At 34.2% G+C, this 18536-nt stretch overlaps 1 protein-coding gene across 5 annotated transcripts; it reads right to left on the bottom strand.

The window, feature by feature from the left end:
• Positions 1-1173: 1173 nt before the first annotated feature.
• On the bottom strand, positions 1174-18498 carry LOC110454053 (ankyrin repeat domain-containing protein 10-like). 5 transcript variants are annotated; one of them, XM_021503390.1, is made up of 6 exons: positions 17981-18497; positions 14608-14769; positions 14134-14225; positions 12158-12585; positions 10344-10519; positions 5747-5833 (listed from the first exon to the last, which is right to left on the bottom strand). In XM_021503390.1, exons 1-5 carry the CDS (start codon positions 18281-18283, stop codon positions 10350-10352), a joined length of 1155 nt encoding a protein of 384 aa, XP_021359065.1. In that variant the 5' UTR covers positions 18284-18497; the 3' UTR covers positions 5747-5833; positions 10344-10349. The 5 variants fall into 5 exon arrangements, with proteins under 5 accessions (XP_021359061.1, XP_021359062.1, XP_021359065.1 ...); XM_021503388.1 differs by lacking the exon at positions 10344-10519 and adding an exon at positions 7645-7873 and having other exon boundaries at positions 5748-5833; positions 17981-18498; XM_021503391.1 differs by lacking the exon at positions 5747-5833 and adding an exon at positions 7790-7873 and having other exon boundaries at positions 17981-18498.
• Positions 18499-18536: the final 38 nt, after the last annotated feature.

Genomic DNA, 18536 nt, shown 5'->3' with positions numbered 1-18536 from the left:
TGATAATGCCATACTTTTTTGTAACCCTCCTTGATCTACTCTCGACCAACTGATCGCCGCCTTGTTCATTTAAGGATTGACCTTCATTTTGACTGCGTATACGGTAGTATGAACGCAGTTGGCAACGAACATATTCTATGGAGCGCGTAAGCGCTCCATAAAGAATATGTTCGTTGCCAACTGCGTTCATACTACCGTATACGAAGTCAATCTGAGCTAAGGGTATCAGATAATGAGATATACCATCATTTCGGGTGGTATTTTCACCGAGAGTTGATCTTAACCCCGAAATACCCAGTTGGCAACGAACATATTCTATGGAGCGCGTAAGCGCTCCATAAAGAATATGTTCGTTGCCAACTGCGTTCATACTACCGTATACGAAGTCAAACTGAGCTAAGGGTATCAGATAATGAGATATACCATCATTTCGGGTGGTATTTTCACCGAGAGTTGATCTTAACCCCGAAATACCCAGTTGGCAACGAACATATTCTATGGAGCGCGTAAGCGCTCCATAAAGAATATGTTCGTTGCCAACTGCGTTCATACTACCGTATACGCAGTCAAACTGAAGATCAATTCTTATATTTACATATTTTCCTACTATGATAATACACTCAGAATAAAGCTAACTCCAATACATTTGCTTTTATAATGGTACAAAACCTCCGTAACGTGCGTAAATCCAAACAAATGAACAGCCTACAGCCTGCGAGCAGCGATGGATCTCCAACGTTACCATTATGATGTCACAATGTAAATTACGTCATCAATAGGAAACAATGGTCTCCAAGGAATCTCACTGCGTATACGGTAATGTATACGCAGTCACGGTTTACACAGCTTCAATGGGAGCGAATGTAAATATTGGGTTTTAGTCTTTAGTTTGCAGCATTAAGAAGTCCGTCAGTGTATAGAGAAGCACAGGGACCTGTGAAGTTGTTACAGCTATATTTGGACTTTAGGGTTTCAGATAATGAGATATACCATCATTTCGGGTGGTATTTTCACCGAGAGTTGATCTTAACCCCTAAAACGTGTAAAATTATTCCGAACACCTAAGTTTTGTTGTAGTAGCTAATTTTGTATGGTTAAAGCATATACTTTGTGAGATGAATAAACTTAGAGTGACAGTTCTGATGTTTAAAAAATGACAACTAGAACAGCATATCAAAGAACTAAATTGCACGTACTTTACTACAACATTGCTTAACTTTTTCATAACATAATAAGATATAATAACATAATAAAACAGCAGAAAAGACTGAACATTAACACAATGTAGAAATCGGTCACTGTTGGCGTTACTTTTAATAACCCGCCAATATGTAACACATTATAAATATAATAGGTACAAAATGAATAATGTCTTGCTTTGTACGTCACCGATCAAAATTTGGGTAGCGCTTCATGCCAAAATTATTTCAAAAAGACACCAATGTAATTTTTTTCTCTATGAATCATCCTAAATCTATTGAAATTGTATATGAAGCAGTGGATAAAAGAGGAATTTTTTTTTTTTTTTTTTTTTTAATCTTTTATGGTCAATCTGATCTGAAGTGTGACAAATGATTCAGCATCCTGAAGTAAATAAACTTGTTCAATGCACATATTTATTAGCTCTAAACCTTGTTATTATTTTTTATTGAAAATTTTAAGGTAAAATTTGATCAACAATATGGAAAGAGCAGAGTGACCAGACATGTAACTACCATACTAGGTACATGGTCAATATTAACTTAAGTCAATGTATACAAAATGTTGCTGAAAATGTTAAAAACATATAAAGAATATTATACATTATATTTTTCCAATCCTGTAACCATTAAAATCAATATTAGAATCCACTGATCATTATATTAAATATAATGGTCATAAAATCACAAAGAGTATAGCTAGTAGAGACAAATGATTTCCATTTGAGTAAATCAATTTTCCATTAAGTAGAATATATTTTAGCACTGACTCACCAGAATGGCACATTTGTTCTGAGTGCTGCCATTGTTTGTGTCAACAGGGCAAAACAGAAAGCAATGGCCGACGTTTCATGCTTGATGCAATATGATGGGGCAACATGTTTTCACATAAGGTATCTCCCAGTGGGAAAACCCCCAAAGGAAGAACAGTGCCAACAAGAAATGGTGTGGGGGAGGAAAAGTGCCCTAAAAATCAAAGCAAATATCTAGGAGTGGAATCACACAGGACTATTTCATATACAACTCTCCAACTTATTCCTTATCATGGATAGCTTTTACATGTCGGGCCCTGTGGTTATTACGAAAAAAAATATGAAACATAAATATTTATTGAAGAAGATGGATAAAAAAAGACACCCTGTTCACAGCTTTATAAAGTGGAAATAAATATCTCAAACTTATAAATGTAATACTTCTACTAAACAGCTAACAGACACCTCAAGGTACTTGTGTACTATGTACATAACAACATAAAGAACTGTCCGAGATAATGGTGAGTCGGTTATACAGTAAACCCTTGATGTAATACCTCTTTTCTTATTTCAATTTGTCACCTTGCAAACCATCCACATATTTTCACGGTTCATTTTTCTTCTTAACAATTCCTTTATGCCCCCCCCCCCCCCTCCCCCAATGCCAAAATGCTGTTGGACAACCAAGGAATTTGTTGTAGTGTTTGATTCACCTCTACATAAAATATGAGATTTACTAGTCCTAAGATATGTACATATAAACAAAGCAAAGGCAGCTATATACCACAGACTTTCATTTGTAAAACAATATCATTTGATATCTGATAAAATGAGATTTCTATGTTAACCAAAAGGTTGACCATACACTAACAGTTGATATCACTCAACAGAAAACACATTTCTCACACCCAACAGAAAACACATTTCTCACACCCAACAGAAAACTCATTTCTCACACCCAACAGAAAACAAATTTCTCACACCCAACAGAAAACTCCTTTCTCACATGGTGAGAAGAACAAGCATATCTGCCCAGCAGATTAATCTTAAAATAAACTCTTCAGATCCAAGAAATTGAGAAATTGAATTTCACCAATATATTTAATATTTTTTACCGTACATTAACTTGTAAATTAAATGATATGCCATAACAATAAAAACACTTTGTGACGTGTAAAATCATTTAAAATTCTCTGTATAGTTGTATTAAATAAGTTTTAATGTATACATAAAAAACTTCTGAGAATGAAGTGTTAACATGGGTAATACACATATTCAACACCTGCGTAACACAGGACACACAGTGACAATACTGTTGTGTACCATCAAAATAAACATATTGAGACAGATTCTAGAAAATTAATTATATGAATATGATTTTTTCTGAAACATTTCTAAAAGAACAGTGAAAAGGATGTAATACTCTTCTTACTCCACCAGAAAACAATTAACTCAAAGGATTTTCAAAAGGTTTGAACGTTTGTGAACTCTAGATAAAAAGAAAAAAGAAAAAACACATGTAGAAGTATTAACTTATGGTAATAGATAATACAAACAATTAATCCAAAGGCTTCAGATGTTGGTTAAAAACGTTAATAGAAATAAAACATTTATAAAAAGCTACAACGTATACAAAGTATAAAGCATTACTGTGTCCGACCCAGTCAAGTCGTGCCAAGACGCTTGTTCTGTAATGTTACTTTAAATATGGTTTTGTGTTAATATTGATTCTGTAAACTAAACTAGAAGCACACATGTAGCACCTTAATGAAATAAAACATGTTAACATAAATATGGAAATCACGTCAGATTGTCAATAACATTATTTTTGAAACCAATTCAAATCCTTCACTTTACAAATATAGTAAGTGTTATAAATAGTGTCATCATTTGATTTCAAATGTAACCAGAATAAAACCATGGCAGGAGAATCAATAAAGCTGCTTAGCTGGTCAGTAAATGTGGTTAACAACGATACATCAATCAAACTAGACACTTTATAACCTGTAAATCTATAGTAATGTAAACATTGGCAGTGATTTTAATGACAGTTTTCATACATATATTATATAATTATTGCCAATGGCAGTTTGTTATTATCTCAATGTGTAATGATCTCTTTTTAAAACAACTTTTTCATTTGTTCCAAACTATCATTTATACATGTATATAAAATACTATTATGACATGATGTGTCTGCCTACTCTAAACAGTCGATCCCTAAACATGTCAAGGTGGTAAAGAATTGATCATAGCCACTGTGAAAGTGTTGAGATGAGTTTGATTTATAGTAAAACATCTGTTTGATCATCACGCGTGGTACAATATCAGTATTTTATGATGTATCTCAGTTAANTTTTAAAAAAAAAAAAAAAAAAAAAAAAAAAAAAAAAAGTTTCACATGTTAGAAAAACATTCATTGTCAAACATATTAATAAAGAATTTCTTCTGAAACACACAATAAGAAATCAAGGTCAACATCAAAAATTAAAACTGATCCTTTGAAACTTTACAGTACAGTCACGTTGTTCTTTATCACACCAAAAAGTTTGATTTTTAAAAGCATCCAATATACATCTGTATATTATGCAATCTTGACAATATAAAAAAAAACGAGTTTAAGTACTGTACTTGTAAAGAATGGAATGTTACGAATTCATGTTGAATAATGAAAATTTGACAGGCTTTAAACAGTTCTTACCAAAATGAGAACAAAAATATAGAACAAATGTCACTCAAAGTCCTAAATGAGAACATTTGAGGGTCTGACAGTTGTAGGAGTGTTATAATACAAAGGCCCTGCAGCTCTATACACATCCATTCCCGGAAAACTTGAAACAATCACAATCATATTTGTGTAACTTAATATGAACTAATAATTTTATACCTATTTACTTTTTTTTGGCAGCCATTCCTATTTATGTAGGTCACAATCCATTCATATTTACTGGTTTTTTTTACTGCTGATAAGCCCATGCCTCATAATAAGCCCACCCAACATTTTCCCTTACTTTCCATGCATAGGTGTGTGTGTGTGGAGGGGACGGAGGACAGGGGGTGGTAGCTATTGTCCAGAACGATCAGCAGCCATTCAGAACTGAGAAAGTACAGTAATTGTAGATATAGCACTGACCCTGCATCCAAGAGCAGGACAAAAATATCCTGTTTATATATTTGGTAAGTTATAGCTCATGAAGAAATGCAGGTCATTATCTGTTTCCAAATTTGGAATGGGTCATCTGGATATAGTGACTTATTTTTATCAAAGTGAAAATGCCAACTGCTTTTGGACTGAAACTCACAGCATTGGTTACATAGTGCAAATGAACCGCTGTGTGGTAAATGTGTTTCATAATCCAGCAAAAAAACTTGTACACTACATGCATATAATGCAATATCTTAACTTCAAAAGCACTGCGTGTATCGATACACATTAAACACTGAATTAAAATCATCAAATAGATTCTTTTGTCACAGATTTGAATTTTTTACAAGAACAGGTGTCCATTTAGATTTAATCTTCATATCTGTCTTATCATAATGTCTTGATTTTCTTACTAGAAATTCAAACCAAAAATGTGGAAATAATGTTATGGCAGGCATTAAACACTGATGTGAGTCATAGAACTGTGACATGTCATGACCCGTGGGTGTTGTAAATGAGTGATTCCAAAAAGGTGGTCTCGTATCCCTGCTGCACAGATACAGAGCTATAGTGTTCAAACGCACTGGAGCTGACCATGGAGCTGGCGTAGTTATTATTCACTCCCTGCGCGATCTTTTCAGGATCCAGATGTAGGAAATGTTTTTCAGCAGGATTACAAGTGCCCTTTGCTATAGATTCCGGTGAGTGACTGCTGCATGCACTGTCCAGCACTGGAACTACAATACATACAAAATGTTCTTATATACAACGACATGGTTAGTCAGAAATAAGAAAGGCATGAATTTTATATATCACATTCACTCTTATACAGATAAAAGTATTACATAAAATTGCATAGTTCAACTCGCTGCGATTGATTTCTTCATGATATCAACTTATCAAGCAACATTTATATTAATTGAATCAATTTTTGTTATAACTAGCTCAAAGTCCTGAATGGATTTGTAGTGAAGAACAAGAGAAAAACATTATGTCAGATTTTGAGGATATATCGCACAGAAGTAACAATCCGATATAAATTTTACTCTGATGACAGACTGAATGCAGATGTTTTCAACATATAGTCTTCTTTATATCACGCACGGTAAACACAACAGGAATGATAAGTCTTATCTTGGCTATACTCTGTACATGTACAATATACCTACATTCACATAGATGAAAAAATAATTAATTCAACACTCAACAGTATATAGGTCTAATGATGTTATGCCTTTTAAAGTATTTTATAATAATTTTGTGTCATGTGTAATTATATTAATTTGGTAAGCAGGCAATGAACACCTTGACAACTATCATCACTAAGACTGAGACACTGACATTAACAATCCTTTATAATCAACTTTATATATTTGTATAAATGTATATAGGGATTCAAACTTGTTACTGAAAATTATCTGAAATCCAATTTGATCTAGAATGTCTAGTTTTATATATATATATAGATTCTACGTCTTAAATATTTTACATCATTTTTTTTTCTTCGGAAATGAATGTGATACAGCACTAATCAGTAAGCATACTATAACACCGTTCAAAACTGTAAGGATTACTCGACAAATTAGCATGTGAAATGAAGCCCTTTCCACGGCCAGATGACTACATCTATTTGATATACACATAGAGAGATAAATTCTATAATCTATAATGATGTTGATATGGAATACAATAAAACATGAAGGTTTTACAATTTGGTTCAGCCTTACTCTAATTCATACGGGACAGCAGTGCATATTTCATATTTAAATTCTCATTTTTATTTCTAATTATAATAATAAATAGTTAATACTGAAACTTGCAACGTCAGACATATTTAAATCATATTTATATATATATATAAGTCGTCCAACACAAAAGAGAAAACGAACCAAAAAAACAAAAGTATCACAACAAAGAAGCTAGATACACAAGTAATAGCATGATCCCTGGTGAAATCAAATGAAACAGCTCAAGACAAAGGTCACGTGTTATCAGCCATCAATCTACAGTTTATTTTCATGGGTCCTTTTCAACTGTACTGCTAAAAACAATAGGTCCCACAATGTAAGATTTCAGTATTTCAGGAAATTCTACGTGTCCTATCAAAATTCTATGAATATTGGACCTGGGACTCTCATGTAGATTTATCACTGGTGTAATTAAAAATAAAACCACTCTAGAATATACTAAACCCAACATCAGTCAATCTCAGTTTTTCAACATTCTCCAATGGAGCATGGGCTTTGATTCTATGTGGAAATCTGTTTATAACAGAAGCAGTCTAACTGGTAAAACATAATGATTTGTAGCCCCTTTTACACATGTTTAGTCAACTGATCATGCTTTGTGACATTCTGAACTTTGACCTGAATGCAATTAACATGCAAGGCCATGCATCTTGATTGGTAAAATAAGACCTGCTACTCCAAGTTTGAAATCCATGCACTTGGCATAAAATGTTGAAAAAAATCCATGTAGGAATAAATATTCCACATTATCCAAGTTGGCACTTCGGCATATACCAACAAAATGGGTGATTTATACTTACATGTGCCAATCAAGTCATATATAGTGAGAACTTAATGCCATGCATTTTGAAGGAAGCTCATGAGCTTTAATGGACACTGAATGATGATGGGTATGAAACTGTTGATAGGAATTAGAGGTGATCTCCCTTGGCTTTGAATCTTTTGTCTTTAGAGGGGAGATTTGACCATTCATTTGGAAACTGTCTGACATTGAGAACAAGGCTGCATCACTCTCATTCCAATGGCACTCTGGGGAAGGAAACGGAAACATGACCTTTGAATTATGAGATTTCTATAAAATATTAATCAAAGGTATTACCTAGATCACGACGCATGGTGGTGTGCTAACCTTTATAAGATGTTTCAGTCCAAGCATATTTCTAAATTCCTTTATTATATAAAAACCCACTATCATAGATATTATATTCAAATTTTTGATTCAGTCAAAAAAAGTCTTATAAACAGTGTATATCAACAGTTAATTAATCAGAAAGCAACACATCAGAAAATCTGGAATGGTGTAAAGTTTGTCATCAGATGACTCTTGGCTTCTTCTGTAAGCCAGTCTAGCACTACTCAGATCTGTCTCTCCCACAATACAATATAAACAAGAGCACTGAAGAGGTGGAACAATGCACCAAAGTTGAATGAGCACATGCATATAGCTGGCAAATGTTGACATTTAATACTGAATTACAATGGAAAAATCTCCTGTGATGATTAACAATTAGATCAAGCTTACCATGGCCAGTACTAAGTTTCATAAAGGAAATTGAATCAAAATTGAATGGTGGGAATATATATCCAAGTGCTGTAACTGTTTCAAAAACATCTAAATCAAGACTTTTAAATATGAAAGCACAACTACATATCATAATGATAAAGCCAGGCAAGTTTCAAAATGATTGGTCAAATCTGAGGGAGGAGATTTCAGGACCAGATTTAAATGCCGAACTAAAAGTACATTATAACTCCTTGAAAAGTTGCTGTATCTCCACTCTTAGTTCGAAAACACAACTAAACATGATAATTGGTAGAAAACTAAGGGAGGAGATCTCTAGACAATTATACACCATCCATAAATAAAGTAATGTGAATTCAGAAGCAAGATAGTAAGATAGTAAGATAGTAAGATACACAACTTATAGCTTGATCCCTGGTAAAATCACATCAAATTGCTCAAAACAAATTGATATATATATGTTATTGAATAAAGTCTTTATTAGTATATTTCTGAATAATATTCTCAAATATATATACACTAATCAAGTAATTTGTGGTGGACCGGCGGTCTACCAGCTTTAAGTGGACCGTCCAAGATTTTGGTGGACCCGGTCCTCCGGTCTACCGTTAGTGTCGACCCCTGCCTGTATTCATGCATCTCCCTTGCTACTTATAAAACCTCCCTTGTGACGGTCTTGGTCCTCACATGTACAGTGTATTCCATATTATTTAGGGCTGTCACAATATATCGGAAATATTTTTATGTATCTCTTTCTGCTTGGTGGTTTAACTTTGCAAATTACTACAAATTCTAACAGATATGCCAATAAGCATAAAACAGGCTTTTAATGGTAGTGAGGATTAGTTCAAGTCTTGTAATCGATGGTTGGTTTGACAAAAATCTTTAATCTATGTGATCCATATTATATATGATTAAGCTTGATAACAATCTGACAACAACATATCATAAAATCGAGCACATCTTTCCTATGACAAAATATGATTTATAGAAATAATTAAATAATGTCCTGATCATGTCTGTTCTATTTACAACTTTGTTTACATACACTTTACTGATTATTTGACTGATGACGGTAATGAAGTCCATATCAACCTTGTCATTGAGACACCACAAAAAACACATTTCACTGGTTGTGCTATATGAATCTGCATAAGAGTGCACTATCTTGTCTGCTATACTACAACTCTTGCCCCCCCCCCCCCCCCCCCCCCCCCCCACCTCTTTTATATTTAATCATGTCAAGGTTAAAAAGCTGACAAAAAAGTTAATTCTGCAACCATCACCATGTACACTACCAGATCTTCATCAACACCATTCATGTATAAATATAATAAAACCAGTTTACAAACTTGAATATTATGATCATTATTTAAACCAAGAACAAATTATGGTCCCCCGTCGAAAGAAAAACCTACCATTAATTCATCATTGGAACTGTTTGATGGTTTTAACAATTTTTGTGTTATTGTTTTACAATTAATATCAATTCATTTTTAAGTTAAGAACTAGAAGATATGCAACTCTTGGAACATTTTGATGTCTGAAAGCTTACCATAATCAAATGGATTCTACTCCATGTCAGGCTGCTTAACTTCACATTTCAGCTGATATCCTGTTTACCTAATCCATCATTTTTTTTCGTTATACATTTAGCTTGTTTTATATACTCCTTATCATGTTACTGACCCTAATACCCCACATCATATAGCTACTAAGGAAAAACAATATAGACAAAACCTGAAACAAACAATTTGTTTAGAGCTATATACCAATAAGATATATGATTATGCATTGAAGTAGCTAGGCTTTATATTCATATGAAAACGTTGTACAAGATGATTTATATATATGATGAAATATCGGATTGAGTCTCTGATTTTATATAGTCCTGTCTTTTGTGTAAAGCAACAGAAGGAAAATACAGGGAAAGAAGTGAACAAAACGTGCAGCAACGTCGTTTATGTTTACACTAACCTGTGTCTAAAAGAATAGAGACTGTCCGCTACTTGTGTGACCTTGACCCTGAACACTGCCGAGAACAGCATCAGGCAGTCGCAAGGGTTCAGTGGAGATGGACAAAATAGCATTATACGAGCTGATAATGTTGTTGCCATGGTTACCAGCATCACATACTATGGGGTGTATGGGCTCTGAAGCCAAAAGGAAAACCAAAAAATAGTTCACCCTTCTATAAATATATAGCTTATCGTCTGCAAGAAACACTGGTACCATTTTGTAGTCACCATTAAATCTTCAGTTAACTACACCTATGATTTTTGTACCAAGGCTGAAACGATACGCCTACCTCACAATATGATGCATATTGTGGTCATAATGCTACAGTAGGATATATAGCATGATACATAAATCTGCTAAAAACCTCAAATTTATAGTGTTTAAGTGAAGGATATATAATTTCAATATTGTCAAAGTTTGTGATAAAGCCAAGCAAAACCATTTGATACACAATAAAGTACATATCGATCACATTATGACACGATTTGATGTATTGTTTCAGCCCTCAATTTTACCAGAACTTTTTCCAGAGAAAATTACTGTTTAAATGGCTTGACGATTCTGTTGATAGCCTAATATGACTATTCCATTGCAATTAATACCCCATCTATGATGTCAAAATAAAATCACTTCTGTTCAGATCAAATATTGAAAAATCAAGCACCTATGTTTCTAAAAAAATATCTCTTATGTCCAGGTTTTACATGTATTTTACATGCTGCCAACTAAGTGGCAATATATATATACATGTATTGTGATTTGAAATTAATTTATAACAAGTTTTGGTGCATTACTTGCCTCTTGTGTTGTGGTGAATTAATATTGATCTAGGGGAGGTTATATATGTATTTATACATTATCATATTTTGTAAACCTTATCTCATTTAATTAAAAACAAAAAATATGATTATTAACCAAAGTGTATTTAATAAATTAATTATATACAGTGTAGAATTATTAAACAAGAATAGCTATTTCAATCATCATCACTACTTAGTTACTAAAACTGGCCAAAAAGAGTATCTTCTCTTCAAGGTCATATGATGCCAAAAAAGAATGACTTTGGTTCCAGGTCATATTATGCTAGAAACCACTAATGTTTAAGGTCAAATATAAAAAAAAAACAACACTTTCGTTGACCAATGAAGGCCTTTTTCAAAATGTGACATCAAGGGTAGGGGTATATATTTAAATGGAATTGTCATGACTTTTGTAAATCATAAAATTTCAAAGTGATGCTTTCTTAATCTGTGTTTAAAAATTCCACCAAACATTCCAAAGTAAATGTTTGAATATTAATGTTCAATGTAGCTACAAGAGATCTACCTGGACAATCTAAGAAACAAAAGTGCCTGAATGATAGACTAAATTTCTGTGAAATTATTGTATACCTTACAATTTGTATAGATCTAAACTGTAATTTCACAAGGTTTAAATCCATCTTCAATTTTTTTAACAAATTCTCACAATAACCTATATTAGATCAGGCCCATTCTATTTTTATATATATCTAAGTAACCCTTGCAAATGAAACACTTTTTCTTTTTCCAGTAAAAATATCTCTTGCTTTGAAGGGCTGATGGCAAAAACTACTCCTGGTGATACATGGAATTAAAGATATTTTCTATTTGACACAAGAATAAAACTTGACATAGTTTTCTGATATATTATCAAGACATATTTAAGTTCTTTCACTTAATTAAGAAGAGTTATTGAAAATGACCAGTAATTTAGCATCTAAATTATTTAGTACTGTTTCCCCTAATACTTACCAGCCCTTCTCATTCTCTTGAAGCATTCCTCGTCCAAGTCATCCCGTGCCCTTTTAACACCTGCTCTACAGAACATGGCAGCCTCTCCTTGTAAATAACCATCCCCCATTGACTCGGCCATATCCATATCACAGTCGTTTGTTGCCATGGTGCTGCCTTCCCCTGCAGCGCCCGGTACGATGCCCCCATTCAACCCTTGCATAGTGAAGCAAGGATCTGTTACAATTTCAGTCCGGTTTCCACCGACACCATTTGGAATCATGTTGGAACTGTTTGGATTGGTGTGGGTAACGGGCGTTCTCAGTTCACTGTACACACCCTGGGCTTGCTGCTGGATCTGGGTAGCTCTCTCCAAGTAGTTGGCACACTCATGGTATCCACACTCAGCCGCTAACTGGCTAGGGGTCTGGCTATTGTGGTTTCTGATACTGTTAGAAATATAATTCTTCATTAAAACACACTCTTTTGGAAATGACTTAATGGCATTGAAAGTATGTAAGACCTTTCTATTTTAATGGTAATTCAATGAACTTAATATGTATATATCAGTGTTTTTGTCTTCCTTAATTTTACAACAGCTTGTTTCCACATGAACTGAGAAAATAGAGGAACATTTTTGCAAAGGGTAGCAGCCTGTATTTGGCTGTAAAACTAGGTAAAATAAGTCACTGTATATTATGTTTTTGAGACTTTGTTTTAGACTTAGAACTTCTTTCCTGAGCACAACAGTGTTGCAGTATTTGTGGTTAATTATTCTAAATAAGAAATATCAAACAAGAGGCCCAGAGGTTCTGTACCGCTCACCTGTTTATTTTGTTACATGAAACAGACATATAGGTAACTTCAGACCGATTTTAAACACATTTGTGATAACTACTTTCGAGTCCCGGATATGGAAACTCTTTTCAGTTCCGTGGACTCGAAGGCATTATTTAACTATTCCTTTTTTATTTTTAATTATCTACACATACAATGCGAATGCTTTTGAAATGAACCATTTTATCTGATTTTATCTTGGCTACTCACATGTTTGTTAAAAAAATAAAATAAATAAATAAATCACCATGGCCCTAAATGACCACAGCCGTCGATGGGCCATTAAACATAAACAAACAAACAAACTTCTGAAGATATTGTTGCTTGAAATTTAAAATTTTAGTTTTAAAGCATTTAACCCATGTCAACCTTTGACTCTGGCTAGCACTTCAAGTTGACATTTGACCTCATTACTGTAATAAATAAAAAGATTCACAGCTGGTCTTCATAACATACCCAAGTCTCATGACTCTAGACCAAAAGTTTTTTACATATATATTTGACCCGTGACCTTGAAAGTCGGTCAAGGTCATTTTAATAAGGAAATTTATCGCACTCTATCCCTGGTACTTATTGGCCAAATATCATGACCCTGGGCCTTCTGGAAATTGTTAAAGCGTTTTACCCATGTTAATGTTTGACCCCCGACTAGCACTTAAAGTTGACCTTTGACCTCATTACTGTAGCTAAAGAAAATATTTGCACTGCTGGTCTTCATAACATACCTAAGTATCATGACTCTAGTCCAAATGGTTCTTAGGATATTATTGTTTAAAGTTTTTAACATATTTGACCCCTGTGACCTTGAAAGTAGGTCAAGGTCATTTTTATGAGGAAACTTTATAGCACCCCATCCCAGGTACCTACTGGTCAAATATCATGACCCTAGGTCTTCCTGTTCTTCTTCAGAAGTCGTTCAAAAGAAAAGGTTAACGGACGGACGCCGCAGTACGACATAGGCTCACATGGCCCTTCGGACCAGGTGAGCTAAAAACACACCAAAATTTCATACAGGATTGAACAGGGCCTTTCATCTCCATTTCAGAGCAAGAGGATTCCCTGTCAGTTATTATCCAATTGTATACATGTTTATGTAAATATGTGCTTTGTTGCCAAAATCTTCCTAGTGCAAGAAAATTAAACAAGTATCTGGGTTTTACCTAAGGTTGCATCCCTGTGAGACGAGTAGGCTGACACACTCCATGCTACCTGTTCTGGCAGCTTTGTGAACAGGTGTCTCACCTAGATAATCCTGGAATTATACAAACATTGTAACATTTAACCTCATATAGTTTATAATTTGTGACAGTCATAATTATGTAATTTAGCATTAATTTTAATGTTGGCTTTAAAGAATATAACATCTATGACTAATGTGTTAAAAAAAACACCCACTATACTTTCTTAGCAAGTAATATATATTAAGTACATGTATTATGTTTTTTGTTCTATTATTCAAGTAGCTAGATTTTGGAAGACTGACCTACATCAAATATAAATGAGATTATGAGGTTATGTTATTCTTAACCATGGTAAACAGCATATAATCCCACGTAGATTAACGTGTAGTGGAGGGTTGAACATCCTATTTACCAGGAATTCATTTACCAATATGAATGTCTAGTTGAATGTACCTGAACTTCAATATTAGCTCCACTTTGAATTATCCATTGAGCACAATGAGGTTGGTCTCTGAGAGACGCCAAATGCAGAGGACTCTGTCGGAAGCGTGAGGTAGCGAGGTGACAGAGTTTACCGTCATTACTTAAAGATGTCAGCTTTCTCAAACAAGCCAACTACAAGGGCAATAGAGAAAAAAGAGAAGCATATTAATGTCCGATCACAAAAAGAATTTTATTATTTTTCTAACATTTAGTAAATTTACCTGACGATCTATCATTGCTCCACAGTGTAGCAGCCATTTTAGACAATGACCCTTTCCACCAAATGCTGCAATATGTGAAGGCGTCTGATTGAAGCGATTGGTAGCCGAGTCAAAACTTGCACCATGTTCTAAAAGCCGCATCAAACAAGTCAACTAAAAATTCAAATACACTCTATTAACTGAATACAGACATACACTCTATTAACTGATACAGAAATAAATCAAACTCACATAGATGAATAGTCTGATAAAAATAATGAAAAAACATTTGTAATCCGGCCAACAATAATAGCAATAAAAAGACATTCAAAAGTATTTCAATTTTCGGACTGTTTTCCTATTAACCTCAATTCACTTATGAGAAGAGGGAGGTGTGGGGGCCTGCTTGCCCTCCCCCTGACTCGGGCCTGTGGCCCTCGGCGGAGGCCTACAGCCTCTGTGTGGCCCTGCGGCCCACATAAGACAGTACCTCCTGCTTTTCAGAAGGTACTTTCTATTAAAAAAGATAATGAAACTTCTGGCAGCCTATACTGCCTATAGCTGTCATAAATGTTTTAGTTAACTATATTCAAGTTCTTAATTTGTTCTTGAGAAAATATGAGAAATGCCATAAATCAAGATGTCAAAGGGCCTGAATAGCTGCCCTTCAAAGGTCTTCATCCAGATCAAATGAAAGAACAAAAGAGCAAGTCAAGGACAGATCAAATCTTGGTTACTGATATTCAATTTTTATCCTAATGATTATTCCAGAGGCAGGCGAGCTAAACATCTGCAAATAATGTGTTAAAATTATTTTATGGTGTAAAACAGGTATCTTGAAATGTAGAACAAAACTTGACTTAATTCATATTAATAATTTTACACAAAAAAAATCCATGCATTTTGACCAAAAAACATTATTATTAAATTGTACCATACAGAAGATGTGTTATAATTATCATATACCCAGTAGGACCTTTCTATTTATCTGTGAATTCCATTGAAAAAGTACATAACCCAACAACAAAATATCAACAGTTACAGGTAATATACAAGAATTACGCGTAATTAGATGTCTCGCCTGTCCCCGATTTGAGCACAAGATTCAATGTGTCAAGCATTTTAAGTCTGAGCAGAAGTTGGGAAGTTTACATTTTATAAACAAGTTTGGCAATACATCAACATGGAGGTATAAAAGGAACAAGTGGTAGTTGTAATGGGGGCAGGCCATTACAGATGTCCCCAACCTACTCCTGTATTCGGAAAAACAAACGCAAATAGGAGAACGGAAGTTGCAGTGCCAGATTACATGAATATACAAAATTTGAGCAAAATCAAAAGGTATGCGAATTTCTACCAATCATGCAGAAGCTAGTATACAACCACCATCTTGTCAATCAGAAAACAGATGCTGCGGTTGAGTTCACAGTGAGAAAATACATTTTCATACCAATTTTTGATGAGGGTATGCATGGACCATGTTTAATATTGGATCGTAACAAAAACAGGAGAAAGTGTGTGTCCTGTACATGCATGTTACGATCGTAACACAACTGTAAATTTATAGGTAGCCAGTTTTATGTTGTGCTAATAAAGCATGCCACAGGTTTCATCAATTCACGAAATAAAGTAATTTTGATAGATTTAGATCGCAAATCATGGTGTTCACCATGCGGTAAGATAATATTTGTTCGTTGCTGAAAGACACCATGTTTAAAATGTCGTTGTCATTACGACCATCACAAATTTACCGCCAGGAGACATCAAAAGCGGATGTCATTTTTAAATATCAATGCAAACAAACAGTGTCATACACTTTCTTGCTATTCGTGTGAGATAGCATAAATTGGTCAGTTCAAATCACGAGAAAAATTACCTAAAAGTTCAAAATACATGTACATCCCGTCACGGACGTAACATATCACCGCTGGACAGGACACGGTTGTCATTCAAGCCAGTACGCAAAATATCAAACAAGTGGGCATGGTCTATAACCCGCCAGAGGAAAAAACCCACTGCAGGCGCCATCTAGGTCGATCTATATTTAAATTTTAGGTTTTCCAGTTACTTTTATTGAGAGACAGAGACACATTTTGTTCGTATTGATTTGGATGGCAATCAGGGTGCCGATGTTCATTGCATGATTGTCTTAAGTTTAACGAAATTGACAGTAAAAGAATGCCTCCTCCTTTCTTTTTATTAGTGATTATGATGCAGTTTGTGTAAACTTCTGTATGAAACTATCATTATTTGCATAAACAAGATTTATCAGAATATGAACAGGAAAAGGGACACGAAGAGTTACGAACAAAAAGACTTCCTTCAATGTCATATTTTTCTTCATTCTGTGTGAGTATGTATGATTTTATTACTCCAGAACATGCATTGATATCTTTTATTTACATTGTATTATTCTAATTCTCTGCATAATAATAGGACACTGTGATTTATTGAAAGTTTTTTTTCTAAGCTTCGCTTCAATGTCACAATTAGGAGTAAAAAAATGCTGATTTTGATGATGATTTTTTCAGGACTTTATTTTGCTTTTGGAACTAATTCAAACATTATCTGTTTTTATCTCTTTGAGACATACTACTATGGAAAGTGTGAAATTTCACAAGTTTATTCAAATTAAGTGGCAAAGTCCGAAAAAACAGAGGTACGTACATATGTACTGTATACCCTCATCAATACTGAGTTTTTCCTCTGTATATATATATATATTTGGAGTTAAGAACTAATTACTACGAAATTTGCTATTCAAGCAAAATTATTGATACATTGCTGTATCACTTTTAAAACCAATAAGATGTCTATTTGCTTTTAAAATCCAGTTTCATATGGCATGGACACCTTTGTAGTTTGATTAATTAAGCAAGCTGCCAAAGTGAGTATTTTTATGGAATTAAAATAAAAATAAGTGTTTTGTAAAATATTATATCGTAAATAAAAAATATTTTTTAGAAAATACCCCTTGTCCAAACCTCTTTTAGACAAATCGAAAGTAGTCAAATCACGTGATAACCAAGGTTGTCTGCTATTAATAGAATAAAACTGAAAACGAGGGTAGTGACACAAAAGAAACCTGTTGACCCTCGCAACACTTATCATATAAGAATTTCAATTTCAAGCAAAATACCTACCTTCCCAAAATGGGCCGCCCAATGTACGGGTGTCCATCCATATAGACCGTCTTCTTCATATAAATTGAAATCGCCAGACGATAGCAAGTTCGACACTGTTTCTAGGTCACCGTCTCGACAAGCGTGGTGCAATGGAAATTGTGTTTTTAACAGCTCATCGGTTGAGAAAGACATATCATCGTATTCGCGATCCTCATCCATGAATGATGTCGGTGCTCGGTGGTGGGTGCCAGTCGTTGAGAAGTTACTTGTTAATGCTTGAATCGAGCGATTATTTTCACCCGCCACTGCAAATATCAACATTCGTCTTCACGCCAAAAGCCGGCTTTTCTTACAATAAGCAAAATGATATTTCAAACGAAAAGCAACGATATTGTTTGAATTTAAATGAGTGCATTCTGGTCGAAAATTTGAATAAAGTCCAGCCAGTAGTATTTAAATAAACATTCGTATACAATAAACAAATTTCACATCTGTTGCATATACATTTTGTATAACCTGGAGCCACGGTGATATTTTGAAATTTACTCCAACTACTTATTCACATCTCGTTGTC

This window comes from Mizuhopecten yessoensis, unplaced genomic scaffold (genome assembly GCF_002113885.1).
Source record: "Mizuhopecten yessoensis strain PY_sf001 unplaced genomic scaffold, ASM211388v2 scaffold7647, whole genome shotgun sequence".
NCBI lineage: Eukaryota > Metazoa > Mollusca > Bivalvia > Pectinida > Pectinidae > Mizuhopecten > Mizuhopecten yessoensis.
This window is presented reverse-complemented; position numbering and strand designations above follow the sequence as displayed.

Coding starts and splice junctions, on each gene's coding strand:
- LOC110454053 (XM_021503386.1), bottom strand. CDS start 18,283: ATGTTGATATTTGCAGTGGCGGGTGAAAATAATCGCTCGATTCAAGCA. Junction 14,226..14,607: donor GAGCTAATATTGAAGTTCAG/GTACATTCAACT, acceptor GTATAATTCCAG/GATTATCTAGGTGAGACACC. Junction 12,586..14,133: donor TCACAGGGATGCAACCTTAG/GTAAAACCCAGA, acceptor TATTTCTAACAG/TATCAGAAACCACAATAGCC.